Source organism: Leopardus geoffroyi, chromosome A1 (genome assembly GCF_018350155.1).
Source record: "Leopardus geoffroyi isolate Oge1 chromosome A1, O.geoffroyi_Oge1_pat1.0, whole genome shotgun sequence".
In the NCBI taxonomy this organism is placed as follows: domain Eukaryota; kingdom Metazoa; phylum Chordata; class Mammalia; order Carnivora; family Felidae; genus Leopardus; species Leopardus geoffroyi.
Genome location: NC_059326.1, coordinates 195,111,358 through 195,136,735, shown reverse-complemented (window position 1 = coordinate 195,136,735; position 25,378 = coordinate 195,111,358). Strand labels below are relative to the sequence as shown.

The 25,378-nt window shown below is 44.6% G+C and overlaps 1 protein-coding gene across 2 annotated transcripts in view; it reads right to left on the bottom strand.

Annotated features, from left to right (window-relative positions):
* The window catches only part of GLRA1 (glycine receptor alpha 1), a 97,002-nt gene extending 71,624 nt beyond the window's left edge, over positions 1 to 25,378 (bottom strand). For both annotated transcript variants that reach the window (XM_045436718.1, XM_045436729.1), the window contains exon 1: positions 24,418 to 25,378. In XM_045436718.1, the coding sequence (XP_045292674.1) occupies positions 24,418 to 24,473 (56 nt within the window). In that variant the 5' untranslated portion in view covers positions 24,474 to 25,378. The remainder of the gene's footprint in view (positions 1 to 24,417) is intronic.

Here is a 25,378-nt window from a genome sequence, read left to right as displayed (position 1 = left end):
ATTCCTCAGAGACGTGGATGCTGGAGAACAGGCCTATGGGGGTTGCTGTGCCAGAGTCAAAGCTCTTAGCAGGCCCTGCGTAATCAGCATGCGTCCCACGAGCTGGACAGGAGAGCAAATAGCTCTCATTACCTTCGAGGCAGCTTTCTTTTTAATCAGATGAATCTCACTGGAAAAGTCTGTCTTTGCAGAGAATGGAGCTCAGGGCAAAGACATGTAAGAGCTCCCGTTCACTCCATGCTCATTATGTGCCAGGTACTTTACATGTGTTGCTGTATTTAACTTCCCAACAGTCCTATGAAGATGACATCATTACAGATGAGGAAGCTTGAATTTCAGAAACTTAGGCAAGATTGGATGGCTTATGAGGGACAAGGCCACCAGTCAACTGGCCTGTAAGGCCTGTGGTATTAACCACTGTACTCTGTTGACTCTTCTAAGTGATAGCGATTGCAAAGTCCCTCTGAGGACCTGCTCTGGTTCGTGATTTCATGATGAAATGTTTGCATGACTCTCGGAACTACCAGTGGGAATTCCTGGAACTCTGGGAATTGGAAAAGTGTGGGTTGAGAACAGCGTGATGATCGCTGTCACACAAATAATGCTTTCTGTTTACGTGGCACTTCCAAATCCATCACTGCATTGGCTCCCTGCGCCATTCCTGCCACAGCATCTCTGTGTGCAGGTGACGACATTGAGGCTCCACTGAAAGAGGAAGAGACCTGCTCTGGGTCTCAGGTGGCAGAGCCATAACATGACTGATGCCAGTCATCCTTGTTATGGATGCCTCCATAACAAGGAGGCCCCCAAGATGCCTCCTTGGGGGCTTCTTGACTATGTGGTCATTCCCAAAAGATAGGAAGGGGACAGGCAAACCCTTCCTGACCATTAAATTCTTTCTCTCTCGGAATGTTTCTGGCATTAACGTTTTCGTTTTATTTATGTTTTTCATTTCAGTTCACTCCTTTTTAAACTTCTTTTACTTAAAATTTTTTTAATGTTTATTTGTTTTTGAGAGAGAGAGAGAGAGAGAGAGAGAGAGAGAGAGAGAGAGACTCTGAAGCAGGCTCCAGGCTCCGAGCTGTCAGCACAGAGCCTGACGTGGGGCTCGAACCCACGAGCTGGGAGATCATGACCTGAGTCAAAGTCAGCTGCTCAACCGACTGAGTCACCCAGACACCCCAAGGCAGATTGTATTTTAAAAATGAATGAACTGAGGCGCCTGGGTGGCTTAGTCGGCTGAGCGTCTGACTTCGGCTCAGGTCATGATCTCACAGTTTGTGAGTTGGAGCCCCATGTCGGGGTCTGTGCTGACAGCTCGGAGCCTGGAGCCTGCTTCAGTTTCTGTTGTCTCCCTCTCTCTCTGCCAGTCCCCCGCTCATGCTTTGTCTCTCTCTCAAAAATAAATAAACATAAAAAAAAAAAAATACAATCTGCCTTTACCAACTGCAGGTGTTGTGTGAATGGCCAAAGGTCCCAGTGCTTCTACAGAAGCTGTGAAAATAAGTTCTTTCCCTTCTCAGGTCAGTCAGCCTTCTTCATTCACCAGGCATTTTGAGGTAATCATCATCTCATTTGAGATAGTATTAATTTATTACTTCATTTATTTACTTATTTATCCCAAATAATTTATGCAGTGCCTACTGTAAGTCAGAGATTATACTGGGTGATGAAGCAAAATAGAAATAATCTAATAATAAGAGCTGACCTGTGTTGAGCAGTTATAAAGTGCCAGGCATTACACCAAGAGCTTTACTTTTGATATTTAGTCCTTAATATAATCCTGTGGGTAGGGGGTCATGGTAGGGGGTCATGACTCCCATTTTACTGGTGAGGAAATTGAGTTTCACAGAGGTTAAGTAACTTCTATAGGTACTTCTGACCTGACAAATTTCTCTCTTAACTGTATAGATAGTGAATATGCCATAGCCCTTGCTTTGCATGAACTCCCAAACTAAAAGAGGAAAGCCTACGTGAAGACACGTGCTTGAATATCCGGGGCTATTAGAAACAGCTTATCACTTTTCCCTCCCAAGTCCATATTAGTTCAAACCTACAGTGGAAAGTCAGTGTGATGAAGTCACAGGAAATGCATCCACAAAAAGGGAGCTATTTATCCCAGACTCAACAGAGGTTTTCATGAGTGGAGGGAGTTTGAAGGTGTGTGGCCCCCAAGCATCCGGGAGACTGATTTCAAAGAAGGATGTTGAGAAAATAAACAACCCTCACTGGGCTCTCAGGGAGAATGACCTCAAATTATAGAAAGAGCAGCTTGGATTCAAATCTGAAGCTGCCTTTTAATAGACTGAGTGACTGGTTTGCAGAAAGAGAGCACTTAACTGTGAGTTGAGAGGGTTTAGTTGAAGTGGGTATTTGTATGTAAATACAGAGTTTTACAGGAAGCTCCAGGGTTCTGAGACTGCTCTAAATAGCCCTTGTTCATTCCCCACTCCCCCTCCCCCAATCCTCTAAGACAGACAGCTGCAGCTATGCTCAGTGGGGTGGATCATCTTTGTCTCACTCAGCAGGTTCCAAAATCTTGGGGAAGAAGAAGGCAAAAGAGTCATAGAATTATGAGATCTGGTCATCTTGGGCATTAAAAAAAAAAAGACATTTATTTAGTGAGCACCTGCTATAAGTTAATGACTGCATCTTGCGGCTCTGCAAAGTCAGTAGGGATGATCATCTCCAATTTAGAGAAGAGGAAACAGACTCAGAGGTTAGCTAAGAATAATAACAATCGCCACCAATGCTTGAACACTTTCTAGGTGCCACACACAGAGCCAAGAACTTTTCCATCGTGCTTTCTAATTCATCCAGCAACTCTATGAAGTAGGTACTGGTTTCTCCTCCATTTCTCAAACGAGGAAACAGAGGCTTGGCGAGACTAAATAACCTAATCAAGGTGCTTTGATGGCAGAACTGATGCATGACTCTAACTGAGGTGGGATTTGGGCATAAGTTTTGGAGCAGCTGTTCACATGTGCTAATACAGCTCACTTCACTGGAATATGCACTGTGTTAAGTTCCTGTTCCATTTAGTATAAGCTTCTGTAAGAAATATTCACTGAGGGGAAGTCAGGACAAGATGTGTCCGTGAAGCCTGTGGTGCCCGATGAGACATAAGGAAGGTAGATGGATGATGAAGGAAGGACAAGGTGTCCTTTCTGGTTTTAAGATGAAGGAGGTTTAATGGCAGAAGGAACGTGAGGGTCGCTGCTGAATCTTTCTTTTCCTTCTGGGGTTTCTTTCCATTCTACCCTGCAGGATCTTGCAGCAGGGTCACCTCTTTGTAGCTCATTGGGGGACCCCACAGGGGGCCAAATTCCATTGCTTCCTGCTTCTTGCTGTGTGTCTCAGAGGCAAAGAGAAACAGCTCAGGGAAATGGGGTAAGCTGTGGATGTTGAGTCAGAAATCCTGGGTTTGACTTGTGCCTGTTCCTTTCTTGTGTGATCTTGGGCAAGCCCTTTATCATATTTAAGCATCATATTTAAGCATCAGTTTACTCATCCATAGAGTATAGTCACCTTCTGTGCTAAGTTGTATATTTACTATTTGAAGTCACATTGAAGAAAGCACGAGGTACTCCACAAATAGAAACTCACTTCTGGACTGAAACAGGGGCAGGCTCCATGGACTGTGCCATCAATTTCAGGCTCTGCCATTTACTGGCTGAGTGGCCTTGGACAAGTAACTTATCCTGTGTTTGTTTCTGCATCTGTAAAATGGGGGTAATAGTAGTTGTTGCTCATGGGGGGTGTAAAGAATACATAATTCTTTAGCAATGCTTATTTTAGTGCCTGACACACTGTGAATGTCCAATGCAATTTGTATTGATTCAGAGAGAATTGGTTGATCTAGCCTCTATCATGAGGGATAAACAGATGAACTTCTGGAGGCTTCTTTGTGCTTTGCACTAGAATGTTCAAGGACCACCCACGGTCACACCTAAAGGAACACTCCCTGGGGGATCCTTCTACTATGCTGTTAGTAATTTATCTGTCAAGTGGTAAATTAATAGCATTACTCTGGCATTTCAATCAATGGGATTAAGATGATCTGATGGTGGTGGAGTAGTAATTGGTGCTGCTTGGATGGAAAGTGCCCAGTGGCCAAAACTGTTCTTTACAAGCTGGCTGGCTGCCCTCAGGCCAGATTCTTTCAACCATTTAAAAAAACAACATTTTTCTCTGATGGTTAAAACAACAAATGCACATTGGGAAAATACAATGAGGTTCAAGGAGAAACAAAACAAAACCAAACCCATCTGGAAATTCCATTATCTAGATACCTACTATTAACACATTAGTACATTTCTTCTGGGTTTTCTCTTTTCCTCTACAGATTATAATTGGTTTCGTTTCCTGCCTTTTTTTTTTTTTTACTGAAGATTCTAAATGAAAATTTTCTCTTGTTATTAAACCTCTAGAAACATTATTATTAATGACTGCCTATGTCGGTGTGTTAGCATTCATGTAGCTGTCCTTCTATTGATGGGCGTTCATATTATTTTCACTTCTTACCTGTTATAAATTATGCTGTGAAAGCCTCCCTTGGTCACAAACCTCTGTTCGTGTCCTACAAGCAAAAGTGCTGAGTCAAAGAGTATGACTCTTTCTAAGGCAGAGAGAGTACACCAGTGTAAAGGGACTTCCCTTCTCCTCCAACCCCAAGACCAGCAGGTTCCTCATTGAAAACTCTTCACAAGGTGGAGTCTGGTAAAGGGTCAAGGGCAGAAGGAATTGGTGGGGCAGTGGAAGTTAAAAGAGGAGAGATGACTGCTTCTACCTTTTTCTTTTTTCTCTATATACTCATACTGCCCAAGAAGCCATAGACATTGGAGCATACTAGAGGGGAGAAGAGAGACCATTGTGATAGTATAGTTCAGAAGTCCCATGTTGCAGGTGTAATATGTCTTTTTTTTTTTTTTTAAGTTATTTAAATTGCCCTGGCCTATGTCTTCTGCCTGTATCATATCCAATTTTTTTTTTATCCCTGAAACTACTTATATATAATAAACATCCCCTAAATGCTTGGTATGAGAGGTAGTATAGCGTGGTAGATTCCAATCTGCCACATAGCTGTGTGATCTTGGGCAAGTCACTTAACCTCTTCACAACGGTTTCTTTCTCCCTCTTTTTTTAGTCACTTTTTTTTTTTAACGTTTATTTATTATTTTTGAGAGACACAGAGAGACAGAGTGAAAACAGGGGAGGAGCAGAGAGAGAGGGAGACACAGAATCTGAAGCAGGCTCCAGGCTCTGAGCTGTCAGCACAGAGCCCGACTCAGGGCTCGATCCCATGAACTGTGAGATCATGACCTGAGCTGAAGTCAGACGCTTAATCGATTGAGCCACACAGGTGCCCCCAAAACTATTTCTTTATCAGAAAAAGGAGGGTAATAATGTGTTCCTAGGATTGTTGGGGTTGAAAGAGAAAATGTGTGTCAAATGCTGATGTGGTGCCAGACACATAGAAACCACTTTGAGTGTTAGCCATTATTACAAATAAAAATTGAAGTTTTTGTTTGTGAGAGTCAAACATTCTTCACTAAACTTTTATGCCAGTCTAGGTACACCTAATCATTCTGAAGAACTTCAGAAAAATATAAAGACTAAAAGAGGCAGGTATGGCAGGAAACATGGGATGTGGGTTGTGCTTCAAATCTTGGCTAATTTATTATATTCCATTGTAGGCCCTGCATTTTAAGAGGGACATTAACAGGTTGGAGCAGGTCCAGAAAGGAACAACAGGGCTGGTAAACAAACTTGAAATTGACCTGTAAGGAATAATTAAAGACTCTGTGGGTGTTTGGCTCAGAGAAGATTTAGGCAGAGAGATCATTTTTTACAAATCTCTGTTGGGTTGTCATGGGGAAGAGGGACTCGGTAAAATAATGTTCTTGAATATTTACTGTTTGCCTGGCACTGAGGTAAGCCCTTTGCAAGCATTATTTATTTTCTCTTCTCCCAAACTCTAGGCGAGGTACCTATTTGTGTTCGTATGGCACAGATGAAGAGACCGAGGCCCAGACGGCAGAAGTGACTTGGTTGAAAGTCACGTGGCTGGGAGGTGGTAGGTAGGAACAGAACCAGATTTTTCTGATTCCATAGCTGAGGCACCTTTTACAGCCCACTGACTTGTTCCAGGTGGCCAGAGAAGATGGATAGGCCTTTCAGAGAGGGAGGTGGCTGCCCGACACGTGTGAGGAAAGGCTGTTTTGATCAGCTGGTCAAACAATGCTCAATAATGGAAGATGCAACACAAGTAGGTGGTTTCTTGTTGCCGGAAGTGTTCCTGGATAGGCTAACTTTGAACAATGTGTGAGGATGAGCCAGCTGAGGAGTGGGCTAGAATTGTGACTTCACTACTTACTTTATGACCTTGAAAGTTGTGTAACACTCCGGAGCCTTAGTTTCTTCCCCTGTAAACTAGGAATATTCTATGCTAATGTTAGGATTGTTGGGAAGCATAAAAAATTCGGATAAGTTGCTTAGCCAAATACCTGGTATACGCAAGTTGCTCATTGTATGTCAAGCCAACAATGATCTATGGTCTTTGTCTTTGCACCTGTGGTTCTCATTTATGTAGTGACACTGTCTATTCACTTCTTTACTGGGGTCAGTTCCAGATTTGGAGATGTGCCAGCAGAATGGGTATTCTACCTTACTTCTACAGAGGCAGGTATCTGCCAGCTCTGTCCACTCAGGCAAATGACAAGTTGGACTTTGAAGCATGCTTCCTTTTTTTTGAATAAACAAAAGGAAGAATGTTTAGACTGAAATGCTAAGCAGCAGGCTAGATATTGTTGAGAGAGAGATTAGAGCCATTTCACCTACTGACCAATTATCAGACGGGTTTGGCGAGCCCACTGGGTGCCCAGCACTGTGCCCTGTGGATTAAGGGTACATTTAATCAACCAGAGGCACTGTCTTTGTCTTCAAGAGCCTCAAGGCCAGCGACGGTTCAGACAAGTATGAAAACTAGAGAATAGGACCAAGTGTCATTCTGTGCTAAATTCTTTGGCATGGGGCTATTAGGGAAGAGATGCTTAGAGGCAGGAGGTTGGACAAGATGACCTTGGAAGATCTCTTGCTGGCCTGGGATATCCTCTGGAGGTTCCCAGGATCACATCCTTGCAGGCACAAGGTGATAATGTTGCAGCTGTAGCTCCCTGGGGCTCATCCTCTAGTCTTTTCCCCAGGACATGCCCTGGAGCCTGGGAATATGCTAATCATCATTGTCCATTGTCAGGCCCACACGGGGAGGGGCTGTCCTCCTTCCTAGACGTCCAGAACCAGGCAGGCCCCTCCCGCCTCCCAGGGCTGCTTCAGACCCCCCACCACCATCAGTCATGGCCCCCACCAGGGGGAGGCATGGAGCTGACTGCCTGAGGATAAAGATTTTATTGCTATAATTCTTGATACAAGAGTCTTTCTTCTCCTCTTTCAACAAGAAAGCAGACTCCATCTGCTTTGGGAAGTACCTTCTCTCCTTTCTCCTGTTTCCTTCCCCTTTCATCATTCCTCCTTAGCATTTGCTTTTTCCCACCTACCTTTCTCTCCCCTTCTGGCCTTCTGCCTTCTTCCTTTTCCTTCATGTGTTTCTGAACCTAGACTGTTGGCGCTGAGAGAGATCTTAAAAGTCAGCTAGTCCAGTCCTCTCGTCCATTTTACAAATGAGACTACTGTGGACCAAAAAGGGAGGGAGGTTTACACAGGAAGTTCTTGGCCATACCCGGAGGAGACCTGAGTTAGCGCTCTTCCCTCTTGATTACTTTGTTTGTCTCTCCTTTTCTTCACCCCCTCATTTTCACACCCCTCCCCTCACCACGTTTTATGTCTTGCGCCATATTATTTCTTATTCTCTTTTGTCTCTTCATGAGACAAATGGTGACGGATGGAAAGGAAATCAGGACTTTCGGTGGCAGAACTGAGGGGAAATGTGTTGTCAAATTCTCCCCACCCTCTTTCCTCATGGGAAGGGCTATGACTTGGGATGAGTCTCTCAGTTTTCTTCCTCTACTCTCTCCACCCTCCCCCTACACCTCTCTGGAGAGGTTTGTGCAATGTCTTCCTGCCTATGAAGACTTTGAAATGGATTGGGCTCAAGGTATCCTAGATTGGTAAAAATCACCGCTTTGGTGTACTCGTCCACAAAATGGGGATGGTAACAGTACCTACCTAATAGAGTTGCTTTAAAGATTAAATGGTTGATACATCTGGAGCTTTTAGAAAAGTTCTTGGCATATAGTAGATTCTACATTCATGTTATCAGATAATATTATAAACATTATTTAGAGGAATTTCTGTTCATAAGGCAAAGGGTGGGAGCACAGATGTTTTAACATGAGAAGGGAATAGAAAACTGTAGTTTAAATAGGTCCTTGTTGGTGACCCCGTCCCTGCTATGCATGAGCTGTCTGCTGAGTGTGCCTACTTACTACCCAAACGTGCTATCTTTCTTTCAACTATTTAAATTCAAATAGCAGCCCATGTCCATGACTCACACTGAGAAGCCCTTTGAGACTTAAAGGTAGTTAGGCTTTGCTCAGAACTGACTGGGTTTCACAAGTCCTTCTGGCATTTTCCATTCAATCCAAGGGCAGTGTTTAAGATGGAATGGTGGAGAACAGCATTCTTGAAACCCAAATGGCTTGCATAGCATATGACCAATTTTGCCCAATTCACATGCTGTTATTTTATTTTTATTTTTTAATGTTTATTTATTTTTGAAAGAGAGAGAGAGACAGAGCCTGAGCAGGGGAGAGCAGAGAGAGAGAGAGAGGGACATACAGAATCTGAAGCAGGCTCCAGGCTCTGAGCCGTCAGCACAGAGCCCGATGTGGGGCTTAAACCTACAAACTGCAAGATCATGAGCTGAAGTCAGATGCTTAACCGACTGAGCCACCCAGGTGCTCCAACAAAATAACCCAGGTACCCCATCAAAACAAATAAATAAACTTTTTAAAAAGGTAAATTAAATAATAGCATGTGAAGGGGCACCTGAGTGGCTCAGTTGGTTAAGTGTCCAACTTCAGCTCAGGTCATGATCTCACAGTTCGTGGTTTCAAGCCCCGTGTCGGGCTCTGTCCTGACACTTCAGAGCCTGGAGCCTGCTTTGGATTCTGTGTCTCCCTCTCTCTCTGCTCCTTACCCCCCTCTCTTAAATAAACATTAAAAAAAGTTTATTTATTTATTTTGAGAGAAAGAGAGAGAGTGTGAGTGGGGAGGGGCAGAGAGACATGGAGAGAGAGAGTCCCAAGCAGGCTCTGTGCTAACAGCCCAATGCGGGTCTTGAACTCACAAACCGTGAGATCATGACATGAGCCGAATTCAAGAGTCAGATGCTAAACCAACTGAGCCACCCAGGCGCCCCTAATTTACCTTTGGGTTTTTAGTAATATAAACTACTAGTATTATAATGAAACTGGTAAATTCTAGTACTTAGTAAAATAAAATTCATGATTAGTGAAATAAAAGAAAATTATCCTGTACCACTGAAATTTGTCATGCACACTATCAGTGGAACAGTCTTTAGGTGTAAGGGAAAATTGTCATAGTGAAAAGAGACTTAGAGTCCTTGGTCCTTGTCTGGGCTGGGCATCAATTCACTGTTGACTTTAGACAGATCCTTTTCCCTGTGGCCTCTTTTCCTCCCTGGGAATTGAAGGGATTGGGTCAGATAATTCTTTACATCTCTAACTTTTTTTTTTTTTAAGGCCATGAGGATTTTATGAAATTACAAAAAGAATTGGTTAGGGCTTCAATCACGCCGATGAAAATATATTCCATCTATCACTGGTTCTAAAAACCCAAGTCTATAATGTAACTCTGGCCTTCCATTTTCCAATGACATCTTACTTCTAGAACAGTGACTTCAGTAGGAAAAGCTACTTCTGTTTGCTCAGAAAATTCTTCCAAACACACCAAACAGACTCAGCCTCTAGGTTCATTTTTATTCAGAGAAAACCAATCAACTGGGCACTGGTTCAGACCACTGCAAAAGTCTTTTTTCCCTACCTGGTACATGTGTCTTTTATTTAGGTTGGCTCTAAGTTTGATTGTGTTCCCATTCTCTCTGATATCTCTTTATAGAAAATCTATTTTTTCAGCCTTCAAAAGTAATACATTATTGTGAAACATTCAAGCATTACCAAAATATTTAATGTAGGAAAGAAAAGCCCCCCATAGTCTCATTCTCAAGAGATAATAACAACTATGAACAGTTTCGGGTCCATTTCTCTAGACTTCTTTTTCCCATATGAGAACAATAAAACATTAAAAAAATAAAAATGGGATCTTATCGTAAACACCATTTTGCTACTCTCTCTGCACTTCTCCCTCCGCCCCCCATTTCATCTTTTGTCCCGGATATTTTTGACTTCCCTGCATGGAATGAGGTCACCTGCCTTTGGCACTTATTGGCTGAGACTTTGGATGAATCACTGCTCCTCTCAGGGTTTCAGTTTCCTCATCAGTAAAAGGAAATGGACTTTTCCCATCTGCCCATCTCCCTAGGATGTAAGTCTTAAGGGAGGTGACGTGTGCAAGTGTAGGCAGCCTGGGGTGGATTCCAATGGACTATTCTCTGTCCCATCATCTGACTAACTGGGTTTGTAGCACTGCCCATGATCTGAAAGTCTGTGGTTTCCCAAGCTGTTTGTTTGTAGACCCTTCAAGATGTTAGGCTGCATGAGAGTAAGGACTACGTCTGTTCTGTTCATCACTGTGTCTATCCCCAGGACTTAGAACAATCACTGACTTATAGCAGGAATTCAAGAAATATTTTTTGGATAATGAGCAAATTGTCTACTCTCAGCTGGGCTTCCAGTTGACAAAAGGCCCACTGGGAGAGAACAAAGAATTGCAGGACTGGACTGAGTCTGGTTAACAGTGGACAGCTGGCCCATCCAGTGCCCTTGATCTCCACATCCTCCAGCCTGCCTGTTCGGCAAGCCTTTCCTCTGCCTGCAACAGTCTCTCTTGGCACTCATTGACACCTGGTGGATTAGTCATTCTTTGTGGCCCAGTTTAAGTGTCCTGGCTCCTTTGACTTTTTGCTGTCTTCCCACCTCCAGGCAGAGTTACACTCTTCCTTATGCTCCCACAATGCTTTGCACCTCTCCCCTTGTAATATAGTAATCATGGTTTCCTGCTTCGCACGATTTCTGTGTGTCACACACCAACACTCTCCATGCCTTCTCCCATTTAATCCTTCAGGTGATTTTTCAGTGTGGGGGGTGGATACTAATCATTACCATTTTACAGATGATGAAAATTGAGGCTCAGGAGTCCTAAAAACAATCTTTCTCCAGGACATACAGGAATCAAGTAATATAACTAGGGTTCTAGAATATATCTGACTGATTCCCAAGAGTTTTTAACTGCTGGGTGTTCTATGAGCCAACTTAATTTAAGAATTATGCAGGGGCACCTGGGTGGCTCAGTCAGTTAAGCATCCGACTTTGGCTCAGGTCATGATCTCACAGTTTGTGAGTTCGAGCCCTGCGTCGGGCTCTGTGCTGACAGCTCAGAGCCTGGAGCCTGCTTCACATTCTGTGTCTCCCTCTCTCTCTGCCCCTTTCCTGCTCATGCTCTGTCTCTCTCTGTCTCAAAAATAAATAAACATTAAAAAAAATAAAAATAAAACTTAAAAAAAATTTAAGAATTATGCTGGAAAGACCCATAGTCTTTACCTAGTGCAGTCTTACTTGAGGCAGCATGGGGTTACCCCTTTTATTGAAACATGTCACCCTCCTCTTCAGGAAGTGTAGCTTTCTATATTCCAAGGCCTATTCAACGAATTCCTCCAAGCCCCTTTGCTCTGGATATGATGCAGTCCTTTCTTGGCTCCTGTCAAGAATTGTTCTTTTCTACTAAGTGTTTTAGGTCACATCAAGAAAACTATCTCTACTGAAGTTCATGCTTTTGGCACAACTAAAAACTGTTTTAGAAAGTTTGCCTTGTCCTGTGGAAGGAGCCTCTCTGCAGACCTCCGTCATGGTGGGAAGCAACTTTAGCTGTGATGCCTCAGGTGTTTTGCGGGGCCTGGAGTTAGAACCTGCTCAGCCAGACAGCGAGGATAAAACTGAGAAGCTCACTGCAATGGTTACTGAGCCAGGGCTGAGCTGCGTCCAGCTCCCTCTCACTGTGACTCATTTCTTAGAGGAAAAAGGGATCATGGTGAGACACAGCAGTGCTTCGGGGTTGGCTGGTTGGAAGACTTCCGGTCCTGGGTTTCTGTAGAACCAACAGGAAGATGATGGGAGCAGGCACGTGGGGACAAGGTAATTCAACTTAACAAGCACCGAACACCTAATATATATGAACTGCTGGGATGATGCTGTCTATGAGGAAGAGGGAGAACAAGGTGAAAATTCTGGGAAGCACCAGGGGATGGGTTCTTTTTCTTCTTGCTGCCCTTTCCACACGTACCACAAAATTCATTCAGTTCCTAGCCTTTGAAGGGCTCACAGTCCAGTAGGGAAGTCAGAAGGGCACCCAAATGTATGTAAGGGCACTTTGAGTAAACCGAGCGCCAAGGGTAATGCCTACTTCTCCAAGAGGATTTAGGAAGGAGGGTCTACGCCCATCTAGGGGGCTGGTGGCAGTCCAGGGGCTGCCTCACAGAGGCAGTGGGGCTAGAGGTGGATCTTGAGGCATGGACAAGATCTTAGGGAAGTGGAAAAGGGATTGTCCTTTGTTAAAGGCTTAAGTTCTGCACGGAAAAAGTGCTTGAAAGGTAACTTCATTTATCTGTTGGTGAAGTTGTTCTCTTCAGTTTTTTAATTTTAGTTTATTTATTTATTTTGAGAGATAGAGCAAGAGAGAGCAAGAGAACATGAGCAGGGGAAGGGCAGAGAGAGAGAGAGAGAGAGAGAGAGAGAGAGAGAGAGAGAGAGAATCCCAAGCAGGCTTCACACTGTCCATGCAGACCCGGATGCAGGGTTCGAACACACCATGCCTGATGTGGGGCTCAAACCATGTGATCATGGACCTGACCTGAAACCAAGAGTCAGACACTCAACTGTGTCTTCAGTTTTTAAGATGAGGAACAGTTCTAAGATGAGAAAGGTTGGGTAAATTGCCAAGATCATACAGCAAGGAAGTGCCAGAGGCAGGATTCAAAATCAAATTAGCTTGAATCTGGGGCTGGCTGGTGTGCCTTTCAGGGCTGAAATGAGGGGCGGGGAGTTTCTCGATTTATGGAGGGATAGGGAAGAGTGTGAGAATAGTACAGGGATGAGAAGAGTGGGCATATTACAGAGACCAATGAGAAGTTCAGTTTGGGCTGGAATTTGGTCTGTGGGAAGGCAAGAAGCTGGAAGTGGAGGTAGGGGCTGTGTTGTGACAAGCTGAGAGCCATATCCTGCCCAAACCTGGCATTCTCGCCAAAGGGCAGTGCAAATGGAAAAAAGGAATGAGACACATCTGTGTGCACACTGACAACATATTGCTGGGTGAAAAAAGGTAAGTTGCAGAACACGGTGTTTAGTATAATCCCATTTTTGTAGAACAGAAACGCTCACTAGTGGAACACGGCAGTTGAAGGCTCTCTGAAGCCAGACTGCTTGGATTTCAATCTTGCACTGCTGTTTCCAAGCTGGGTAACCCTAGGAAAATTATTTAACCTCTCTGTTTCCTCCTCTGTAACCTCATCTATAAAATGGGATGAATAATGCCTTACAGGATTGTTCTGAAGCTTCCATGGGTTAATACATATTCAGCTTTGAGAAAGATGTCAGGCACAAAGCGAGCACTCATGGTTTGGTCATTATGTTATTAAAATCATCTGGAAGGATGAATAGCAAACTGTTGAGTAATTTACCCTGGGGGGTAAGATTTCAGTGTATTTTGGTTTTAAACATATTTCCCCATGTGATTTAAATATTTTATGGCAAACATGGAATGCTTATAATGTAAACAAACCAGCAAGTTTATTTCAAGGTTGATATTTGGAGACTTTGTTTTTATTGTGTTTTTTCCTGCTGTTAGCAGCAGGCCTGCTAGGGATACATTTGGAGAAGTCTCTGGTGTCACTCAGAGAGCTGTTGAAAACAGGTGTCTGAGGCAACAGTTTTGGGCTTCCCACAGGCCAGGTCTGGAGTGCAGCTCATGATAGGAGAGCTGGCCCCGTCCTTGCCTCCTGGCCCCGTTCTGCTCCCACCACCCACCACCCTCCTCTGGCCCTGGGTGCGGTTTCCCCTGCCTAGGGATATTCTTTTTTTTTTTTTTTTTTTAAGTTTATTTATTTTTGAGATAGAGACAGAGCACGAGTGGAGGAGGGGCAGAAAGAGGGAGACACAGAATCTGAAGCAGGATCCAGGCTCTAACCATCAGTACAGAGCCCAATGTGGGGCTCGAACTCACAAACTGTGAGATCATGACCTGAGCTGAAGTCGGACACTTAACCAACTGAGCAACCCAGCCCCTCCCCTCCCAGGGATGTTCTGAGAAGCCCATCATTGGGTGTGTTTTGGGAAAGGCAAATTTGGAGGCTGTGGTGAGGGCTGGAGCTTGGGCTGTATCTCTAACCTCCTTCAGGGAAGGTAAAAGGAAACTGGTGTTCTTGGTCTTGTGTGTTTGTGGGTTAGGATGTGAGGCTCTGCCCTGAGTACTAAGGGCCAGCAATTAACAATTAAAAAAACAAAAGGGCCAGGATTGGTGCTGGCTTTCTCCTTTTCCTCCCCACCAGGTCAGAAATTCTCTCGCAGAACCCTCGATAGCTCTTTTATCTGAGCGCTTTTCGTCACGAGGCAGGTGCAGGTGCATAAAGAAGAAAAGGCTGCAGCAACCTGTCTGCCCTTAGAGCCCCAACCATGACCCTCTGGAACGCGGGTGGGAGTTAGTGCCATTCCCCTCCTGTGTGAAGGGTGGAGATTGAAAACTCAGCTACTTATGGATGTATGTTAACTTTATTATGATCTAGAAAGAGATGGGCCCTCGGAAAGAGATGAGCCCCTGATCATCTAGAGAGGGAAATTAATCTCTTTTCTACCTCTGTCTTTCTCATCCAGTTCAGTTCCCTCTCTCCTCCTCCCGGTTCATTCTGGGAGTAACAGTGTCAGTGCAGTGGTTAAAAGAGTGTTTTATGGAGTCAGCCTGGTTTTGAATCTTGATTTTGCCTTTTGCTAGTGGTCTTAGCTTGGGCAAATTACATAACTTCTTTATGCCTCAGTTTTGTCACCTATAAATGGGAATATACTAGTACTTCTGTCTAAGGGTTTTTGTGGGCTTACGAGACGAGGCATGTGATGTTGCTAGCACAGTACCTGGCATTCGATAAATGTTCAATAAATAGTAACAACTATTATTAGTGCATTGTTACGGCCCAGGCTGAGAGGGAGCAGCACAAGAGAGCGAGGAGGGAAGATTCAGGAAGAAAGGAATGGCAGACTGCAGTATCTATTAGCATAAAAGATGCACATGTTCTGTGCCCCAGCCGTTCCATTTCTTGTTCTTGTTATCTGCCTGGAAAAATGTCACATGTGTTCACAAAGATGTAGGTACACTGTGATTATTGCAGCACTGATGGCAGTGGAAAACTTAGAAAAAAAAGTATAAATGCCCATCAGTGGGGGGGGGGGGGGAGATGGCTGGAAAACAATGGAATACACACAACATGAAATTGTTTGCAATAGTTAAAAGAATGAGGTGAGCTGTGTGCCTCAACAGGTAAAGCTTCCCAAGACCTGTGGAGATGCAAACGAAACGAATTGCAGAATTATGTAGGCAATATAATTCCATGAAATGATAGTCTACACGTATATATTTCAATAGTGATACCCACATGTGTGTATGTATACGTCTACGCATGCACACCCATATATGAATAAAAATGATCAAGTACAATACCCCTTAAGGAAACATAAAGCTGGGAGGGACCTGGAGATCATATCAAAGGGGGAGTTTTAAGCTTAAGTCTAGTATTAGATTTTTTTAAAAAAGAGAATATATGCATATATTGTACAATTAAAAATGATCAATGGGGCGCCTGGGTGGCGCAGTCGGTTAAGCGTCCGACTTCAGCCAGGTCACGATCTCGCGGTCCGGGAGTTCGAGCCCTGCGTCGGGCTCTGGGCTGACGGCTCAGAGCCTGGAGCCTGTTTCCGATTCTGTGTCTCCCTCTCTCTCTGCCCCTCCCCCGTTCATGCTCTGTCTCTCTCTGTCCCAAAAAAATAAATAAACGTTGAAAAAAAAAATTAAAAAAAAAAATGATCAGGAACAGAGAAAGGGAAATCCGTATCTGGCTCAGAATCAGAAGAATATGACTGTCGAACTAAAGACCTGATGGGAAATTCCCAGCTCTCCTGTCAGGAGCTTCCTGCCACCCTCCCACTGCAGCCCACTGGCAGAGGGTGAGGGCTGTTAGCCTGATAAACGCCCCGGCTTCCCAGGGCTGTGGCTTAGGAATATATATATATATATATATTGCATATATATATGGCGGTGTGGTGAGCTAGGAGATAGGAGATCTATATTTGAATCCTGGATTTACCCTGAGAGTAACAGCAGGGTGTTCGGCAAGTCCCTTCTCCAAACCTCAGTTTTCTTAACTCTAAAATGGGGATAGTAACCGCTGTCTCGTATCTGTTTTTTAAGGTGATTGGGGAGCTCTCATGGGATCGTGAATGTGAAACGCTCCTTAAACTGCGAAGTGCTCTTGTAAGAGAGGGCTACACCTCTGCCCGGCAGCCAGGGTTGCAGCGGACTTGCCGCATTCCTCTGGAGCCGGGCAGTGTTGCAGAACTGAGCACACCGCCATCAACACGCAGCTCGCAAAGGCCGAAGATCATAGCAGTTACTTTATTTGATGTATACGATCATAATGTGCTTTGTGGAAAGGTTAATAGGTCAAAGGGGGTAGAGAAGAAGGAAGGACGTGGTCCCGAGGTCAGACAGATGGTAGAATGGGGCAATGGTGTCTGAACATCTGGGAGTCCTAAACAATACTCTAGTTATGTTGGGTCATCGTTGGAGAAAGAAACAACAGATTTCCTCCCTCTCATCACCTTGATCTACTTCCTCTATCAGTCCCGAGAGACTCTCAGTGCTACGTCCTAGGCCGCCCACGCCCCACCCCCCGTGCCCGGATTTAAAGCCCATTCTTCAGGTGCCCCTTCTCTTTATCCAGCATCACATGGCTAGAGTGCCCAGCTGCGTAAATGGGCGCTTTTGGTGTGCTAGGACTTCAGGGCCCAGGCCACCCACCAGTTAGGGAATGGGGATAGCTGTCTGAGGTTTGTGTCTGTGAGGGAGGACGGCGTGTGAGAGTGCCAAAGGAAGGAAAGTGCAGTGGCAGCGTTGAGGGCACACAGCCCTTAGAGATGACATGCGGGGGAGTAAGTTTGGGGGACGAACATAATCCCACAGGACCTTGGGAGCTCTGCCATTCACTCTGTAGCCTTAAGGAAGTTATTTATCCTCTCTTCATCTGCAAAATAAAAGGGTTGATCTATGTCAGGGGTCCCTAGCCAGGATCATTTAGAACCTTGCTACTCAAACTGTTGGTCCATGGAAACATCAGCATCACCTGGGGGTTCTTAGAAAGGCAGACTCTCACTGCCCCCAGCCCGGACCTTCTGAGCCTGAATCAGCATCTAACTGAGATTCTCAGGTGATTCATACACACACTAAAGTTTGAGACTCTTGGTAACATTATAGGTTTCTGGGTCCCCCTCCTGAAGGATCCTGTTTCAATAGTCTGGTACGATGGTAGGAAACTCTACGTTTGACAAGCCCCTCACTGCTAGATTGGAGAGCTGTTGAATTCTAGAATTGCCTTAAGTTTCCATGATTCTGTTGGTACTTAAGACTCGCTGAAGGGAAAGTGTGATTTTCTGGGGGTGAATGGGAGGGAAATTGAGGACAGACCTTGCCAGGAAGGGAGTAGAGGCTTATACTCTAGGTGCCTGTGGGTTGCCCAGTACACGAAGCAAGAGAGAACGCTGCCCATTTCACGGCTGGGATTAATGACTGTCAGCAGCTCCCTGTTAAGACGGTAAACTCATTTAGCAACGGACACTGAAAAACAGCCGAATCCAAAGGCGGAGAGTGGTAATCTAATTGCACTGAATTAGCCTCGGGAGACTCGGACAATATCAACTTCAGAAAACCACAAAGTGATCCTTTATAAGGAGTTTCAAAGGCTTTGGGGCCTCAGCACCCCTCATAAGAGCTTGCATTACAAAGCATAGGCACTGTGCGGATAAGTCCGTCTCGTCAGCATCTCAGGGCATTGTTCCCTTCTAACGTGCTTTCTGAATGCATTTGCTAGCTGGCCCTATGGGGGGTCAGTTGTGTGTTGGGCTTACCAGAGGGTTGGTTCAGAAGGGACAGCGGGAGTTCAGGGCCAAGAGGCCTTCAGCCATACAGGCCATCGGTCCTGTGAACACGAGCCGTGCCTGTGGACTTGTCTGTAGACCAGTGCATTTTCTAGGGGTCTTTTTTGGCTCTGACATTTTCTTAGTCTGAGGTCCTTCTCATTTCTTAAAACCAGCCTCTTACATAACCAGGTGGTTTCTTTTAATAATCCTTTGTTGCATCGTGTGTGTATATTCATTGCCCAATTTATTCGTCACCAGTCCATTTTAAAGAAGGAAAAGTTATGAGTGAATGTGTGTTTAGGGTGTACCCAGAGAGCTTACAAAGATCGGAGGGTAATTTGGGGATCAGGAAAAGAGGGAATATAAGTATCGTAAAGATTTGTCCCTGACCTGCATTCATTTACTTTTTTGCAGTAAATTACAAATCTCAATCCTCAAAAGCAGCTTGGATTTCTTCTACATCTCTCATGGGAGGTGGGTTTCTCTGCCTTCATTCCTCCGGTGACAGGGACCCTTACTACCACTGAGGCAGCCCATTGCACCACTTGACAAATCTGCCAGAAAGTTCCAAATTACATTGAGCTAGAATTTGTGTGTGTGTACAGTAAAATAATTACCCATTAATTTGCTCCAGTTCTTCTCTTGGAGCTATATAGAATAAATCAAATTTAATGTTTCCCAAATGGGGTCCCTGGATACCTATGGGGTTCATGAAATAGTAATGAGGATTCAGAATCCATTTTAAACATTTCAGAGACTCTAACAAATTGCATATTTACTTCTGACAAAGCTCTATGGACTAACTAAAAGGCATCACGTGTCTTTGCTTTTGTTTTTTTTCTTAGGTCAACTCAGTGTGGCGACACTGTCCATACCGTAATGTTTAGTATTTCTGAACATTATCAAAGGCAGTTATGGATGCCTTCAATTAATAAAAATGGGGAAAATAAGTTAATGGTGTATAGGATTTGGTTAGCAAAATTTTAAAAGCGTAGACTTTATGGGCGAGGAAAAAAACCGAAAAAGAATCCCTGAAAAAAGTATAGAAACTTTTGGTCTCTTTTCATGCTCCTCTTCAGATCTATGGGGACAGTAATCAAACACCATGTTTTCTCATTGTCCAAAGCACTTCCTGGGGGAGAGAGACATATCCATGCGATTTGTTAATAATCGTATCTAGAATGTGATAACCCTCCAGAGTGAAGTTGCTTAATGAGGTCCTCAGTTCTTTCAGACTTTTGAGTCTGCATATAATGCAATGTCACTACTTCATATAACAATTGAAATATGAGGCAATATTTTTAACCAAAAGCATTCTATCATGGAGATTGGAGGAGGACAATTCTTAACTGGCACAGTTAAAAATGATTTTAGAGAGATTGATGTGTTGATTCCCTTCATCTTACAGCTGGGGAAACTGAGGGCCAGAAAGGTCATGGAACCCTGTCAAGGTCAGGCCACTAGCTAAATTCTGGATCCCAGGTCTCCTGCCCTTTGGGCCAAGTCCGCTTTGCCTAAAGCAGCAGAAAACCTGCAGAATAGCGTCAAGATGGCCAGGCGGGAGACAGTGCCATCCGTCTTAAAAATCATTCTGGCTTCTGCCAGCTGATGAAGGAAATAAAGTTAATGACGCCCACATAAATGCAATGCTGTCGCAGGACGCATACACAGGCTGTCGGGAGAGGAGCTCTGCGGGCCCTCTGAAGAAGGAAAGAGGTTTTTAATGTAGCTTTAAAGGGAGCAGTGTCTCCTCTTTCTGCAAGGACAGGGACTGTGGCATCTGTTACCTCCGTGTCCCCCATAGAGTGCAGAGTTTGGGACTGGACACGTAAATACACGATAAATAAATGCCTAGTGAAGAAATGAAGGCAGCGTCAGTGTTGAAGGAAGTTCATTCTGAGCCTTTGTGGGTGTGGGCCTCTGTCTTTCACAAAGACCTTATCCCAGGCTGGAGGCAACATAGGGGTGTTGGAATCAGTCATTTGAGTTGATTGGTAAGCAAACTGAGTCCCCATGATGCAGACAGAGTCTTATGAAAGCCATGCTGCAGGATGGGAGCAGAGCTCACTTTAGAACAGGGGGCTTTCAAATCCTAGCCTAACTGCTTTCTCCACTGCACCACATTTGCAACCTCTTTGGTAGTTAAGTTGGTCTCAGGGATAAATTCCCTACATATCCCCTGTGTTTTGCAAATACACAGAAGTTATGCGCCAATTCATAACTCTATTTACCAGCCTAGGGGTCGTATCTAAGCTATCCTTTGGGAATAAAAGATGTGATGTTTTCTTTTCTCTTACTCAAGGTTCCTAAGCCCCCAGAAGAGGGTAGACTGACAGTTTGATTGGGCCTGGTGCAAGCTTGCCCAAGGAACTTCTTTCCTCAGGAAAAAAGTCCTTGGCCCATTTCAGAAGCTCTTAAATGCTTTCTGCAGTGCCCAAAACGCAGCGGGTAAGATTTGAGGGAAAATACAGCTATGCTACTGGGAGGAAGCGATCCAGAGGGGGCACCTCAAAAGAAAACTCATTTACCTTCCAACTGGGTGGGTTTCCAGGACCCAGATATGAAACAATCTATCTGCCATGTTTCTCTTGACCCTTGTGTGAATAGAAACATCTTTCCTTCAAGATTTTAGTGACCTTTCTTAACAAATGAGTGTCATATTCAGCACAAAGCCCTGTGAAAGGAAGCATGGCAAAACCATCCATGGGTTAGACTTGGTTAATCTCCTCTCCCTTTATTCCCTTTGCAAGCATGAGCTAGGTCCCTTTTTGCTTCATTGGGGTGATTTGGGTGGTTCATGGGGGGCATGTTCTCAAGGAAACTAGACTTTTCTTCCCATTGTAATTAGGACATCGGAACAGCAGATTAAGAATTTGGTCATTCAATACCAGTGGTTCTCAACTGCAGACAATTTTTGCACTCCCTACCCCGGGATTTTTGGCAGGGTCTGGAGACATTTTTGATAGTCATGACTGGGGGGAGGGGATGTCACTGAGGCCACGGTACTGCTGAACATCTTACAATGCACAGGACAGCCCTCCTAATAAAGATTATCCAGTTCAAAATATCAGTAGTGCCGAGACTGAGAAACACAGTTACATGTTATGAATTACCCAGAAGATAAAAAAATGTTGGGGTCTTCCTGGGCCTTTCCAGCCATAAGCTAGAAGGTAAGCGTTCTGTGAATCAAAGCAAGTTCCCTTTGGCTTGCAAAGGAGGTTGAAAGGAATGTGCTTCTACCATTAAAAACCCCCCAAAAACCATATCTTTGTCTATTATTTTTGGCCAGTCTAGCTATAAAGCCCCATCTCCAACTGCAAACAAAGAGACAAAATTTAGCTTATCAAATCCTAGGATGTCACTCATGGTTTTAGAACCATAGGCTTTTAAAATACCAAAGGAGGAACTTCAGCCAAATCACCTCATTTTACTTATGGGGTCACAGTTGATGAGCACTGCAATGCTGTTTGTGTCCCAGTACCCTATGTCTCTCTCCCCGTCAGCTCTTTTGAAGGCCTCAATGCGTTCTCTGTGTTGGCACCATATGAGATTTCTGCCTCACTTCAACTGCTGTTTTGTTTTACTGTTTACTGTCATTATGGCCATTTCGCTGGTTAGGTACTAATGCAGCAGCACTTCTGTTATTGATGGCCTTTCCTTTTCTAGCCCCCAGATTTCCCCCAACAAGGTGAGCAGCTGGCATCATTTAATCTAAGTAGTACCTGGGTGCCTGAGATGATTGGATTGGCTCATTCCAACACGGTGCCTGTCCCTTGGGGGAGAAAGGGTTATTCACATGGAACCTGCTAGGCTGCCAGTCTCCATTTACCCCCACATACAATTCTATTGAGTCCCCAGATTTTAATGCTTCTGTATTTTCACCTAAAATTTAAAAAATGAGAGAGTTAGAAATGAAAGTGCCAGTGACACAAGGATAATACTTTCCCTCCTTTTGACCTTTTTTTTTCCAATCTCTCTGAAAAATTGCTGAGGGTATTTCCTGAGTTCAATTCCTAGCTTCATTATTTTATGTTTCAGAACAGTTCTGAAACAACATTGACTCCTCAGATGATGTAGTCATTCCTATATTTTGAAAGTGCAGTGGTACCAATCCCTTCCCAGCTCTCCAGAGTCATGACTTTTCTTTTCTTATAAACACAGAATCCCATACACATTGTAGCTCAGATATGCCTTGACACATGTAGGGGAAGGAGATGTAGAGTGATGTTTCCTGATGGGCTACCACCAGTTTACTTAAAGAATTAGCACAGTGGATTCATCACCTTCTCGAAATGATTACAATGCAAACCTTTTAGACCGTGTCTCCCTTTTGTGAAAGACAATGTCGGGGAGAAGAAAATCAAACGTACTGTTCATCAATAAAAAAGGAGTCGGGTGTGTGTGTGTGGTGGCGGGGTGGGGGGAGGTGATGTGCTTGGTCCTATTAATTTGCTCTTTAATCTTTCTGGTTCAGTTCTGTCTCGGTAAGCCAAACAGAGAATCAATTTGCATACAAATGTTACCAAGTACCCCACCTCCGCGGCATTTTACAGTTCTATATGCATGTAGGGGAGAAAGGATTTGATATTAAGAGGATACTTCTTGCCCCTTCCTCCATAAAGTAGCTACATTTCACAGGGCCCTGGATTGTTGCACTTTTTCATTCTATCTGACTCCCTGACTATTTGCATTCTGAGCTGTGGGCAGGACTATGGCCTATCAAAGAATTATTTGAACTAGAGATTAGAAGCTTTAGTGTTGGGTATCTCAGGGAAGGAGGGGGTCTTTTCTCCATCTCAAGAGAAAGACATGAAGAGAGGTTCACATATAGACCCTTATAATCCGGGGTTGGGGGAGGAGTCATTCATTTAATAAACCAACCGACAGGTTAGTCAAACCAACAATTCATATGCAGAATTCTCCACAATGTTAAAAGGAAAAGCAATAATTAGTTGCTGGTTTATGATGGGAGAGAATAATATTTGGTGGTTATTTTTAAAAATAACCTAGAGTGGGCTTTTCAAATGGCTGTTAATACAGTGCCATGGTAAAACATGAGAGGCAGGTATCTAAAATGAGGAAGATTAATGATCCCTGCGGGTCATGGAGGAAGAATAATTTTTTTCAATTCATATAAATGGAATTTATCATAACCATCTCTGACGATGGCTGATTCACCCACTTACAAAAGAACTATCTATTTCAATGCTTCCTGAAGAGGGTGATTTTTCACTTTTCACTTGTACTAACATAGAATGCTAAGCCTGTAGGCAGAAAATTTTAACCTGAAGAGATAACGGATGAGGGAACTCAGCTACAGATTCAGGGACGGACATAAATTAAACAAAACAAACAAGAATTGTCCATCAGTTCAGGATCTGCAGCTAACAAAGTAAGAGTTTGGAAAGGCGAGTGGGTGAGAGGAGGGAGTCAAAGTTTCTAAAGGGAAATCTTTCCCAGAATCTGTTCCTAAGTAGATCCACTCTGCACCCAAGTTCAGGGCTTTACAACCTGAGGTCATAACACTATTGTTTCCAAGCACTAAGCCTCAGCCTACTCCCCCCCCCCCGCCCCACGCAGAAAAAGAAAACAACAACAAAAAAGGAGAGAAAATGAAATGTTCTGTGTCCAGTGAGCTCGAGTGCAACCTTCCCCGTCACCGCTAGTTGTCACTTGGCTCCCAGACGGGAGAGCTGAGGTTTTCGGCACTGCGGTTAGAGAGAATGCAGTCCTAATTAAACTGAGTAACTCCAAAAGCTTCCCCTTAAAGTCCTCAGCCCAGTGAAAACCAATATGCAGAGGGGCTGGGGGCCAGTGATGGGGCGGGGGTATAGCAGATGGAAGGACAAACAAATCACAAAAAAACAGGCAAACAGCTGCTAGAGCAGCGACTGTCTCAGACCTCCACGCACAAGCCAGACACCCTGCGGGAGGGGTGGGGTGGGGGAGCGGGGGATGGAAGGACCCGATTGCAGCGGTATACAGCAGCCCCTTCCCCCCAAAATGAAGGGATAACGGACAGAGTCAGCCTCAGTGCTCCTTTCCCCCATTTCCATTACAGCGATGTGGTCAGTAGAAAATTGCATACCTGAAGAATACAATGGTCTCCCAAAGGTAGAGTCGAAGAGTATTGAAGCTGTACATTTTTCAGGTCCTTGTGCTTTGTAGTCCACGAGTTATGAGGGTAAAAAATGTTTCAAATTGGCACTTACAAAACCAGCGAGCGCTATTGAAAAAATAATCCAGATGCTAAGGGGAGGTGTAGAACAGGGGCGCGGAGGGAGAGCCCCAGGGGAAATTGGAACGAGGGGGCTGTAGGTACCACGGACAGAGGCAGCCGTGAAGCGTTTCAGCACCACGGAGAGCGTCCAGCCCTGCTTTTCAGGAGCGCGAAGAGTATTGCTGTTTGTTAAACTCCAGCTTGTCTGTTGGCTCCCTGCGGCGCTGGGGAGGCACGTTTGGGGGTGGGTATATTTTCTTTTTTACCCCTGTTTTTCTGTTTAAACGGCCAGCTCCATGCAAGGGAAAAAAAAAATCTTCTGTAGCGATCAGAGCGCTGGCCTCCGACCGTTAGATTGGGCGAGCATCTTGGGTAGAGAGAGCAGGGCTTTATGCCCCTGGGCTGGCCTGAGGGGGCTAGGGGCCAGGGGAAGCGATTGACGGTGCTGCCTTCAGTTAAATCCCGGAGAATGTGCCAGGCTGGCGCATCGCGACCGAGTCCCGGAATCTCGTTTCCCTGCCTGCGTGCGAGTCTGTTGTCGCCTTGCGATCCCTGTTCTCTGGTCCCCGCCGAATAAGTTATGATCGCTGCAGGAAAGGTGTCCCATTGCTCAGGGCTGCAGGCATGAGAGAGCTCAGGGCAAGTTTCAGGGGCTGTCAGGGTCCATGGCGACCCCGCAGGGCTGAGGAGCCCAGGGCTTCAGATGCATCTCGATTTTCTGAGCTCGCCCATCTTCCTTTGGCCAGGACTCCCTCAGATCTTCAGACTTTCTTACTGCATTAATTTAACAAACTGGCGGCATGGGAGCTGGGAGGGGGGCGGGCGAAGG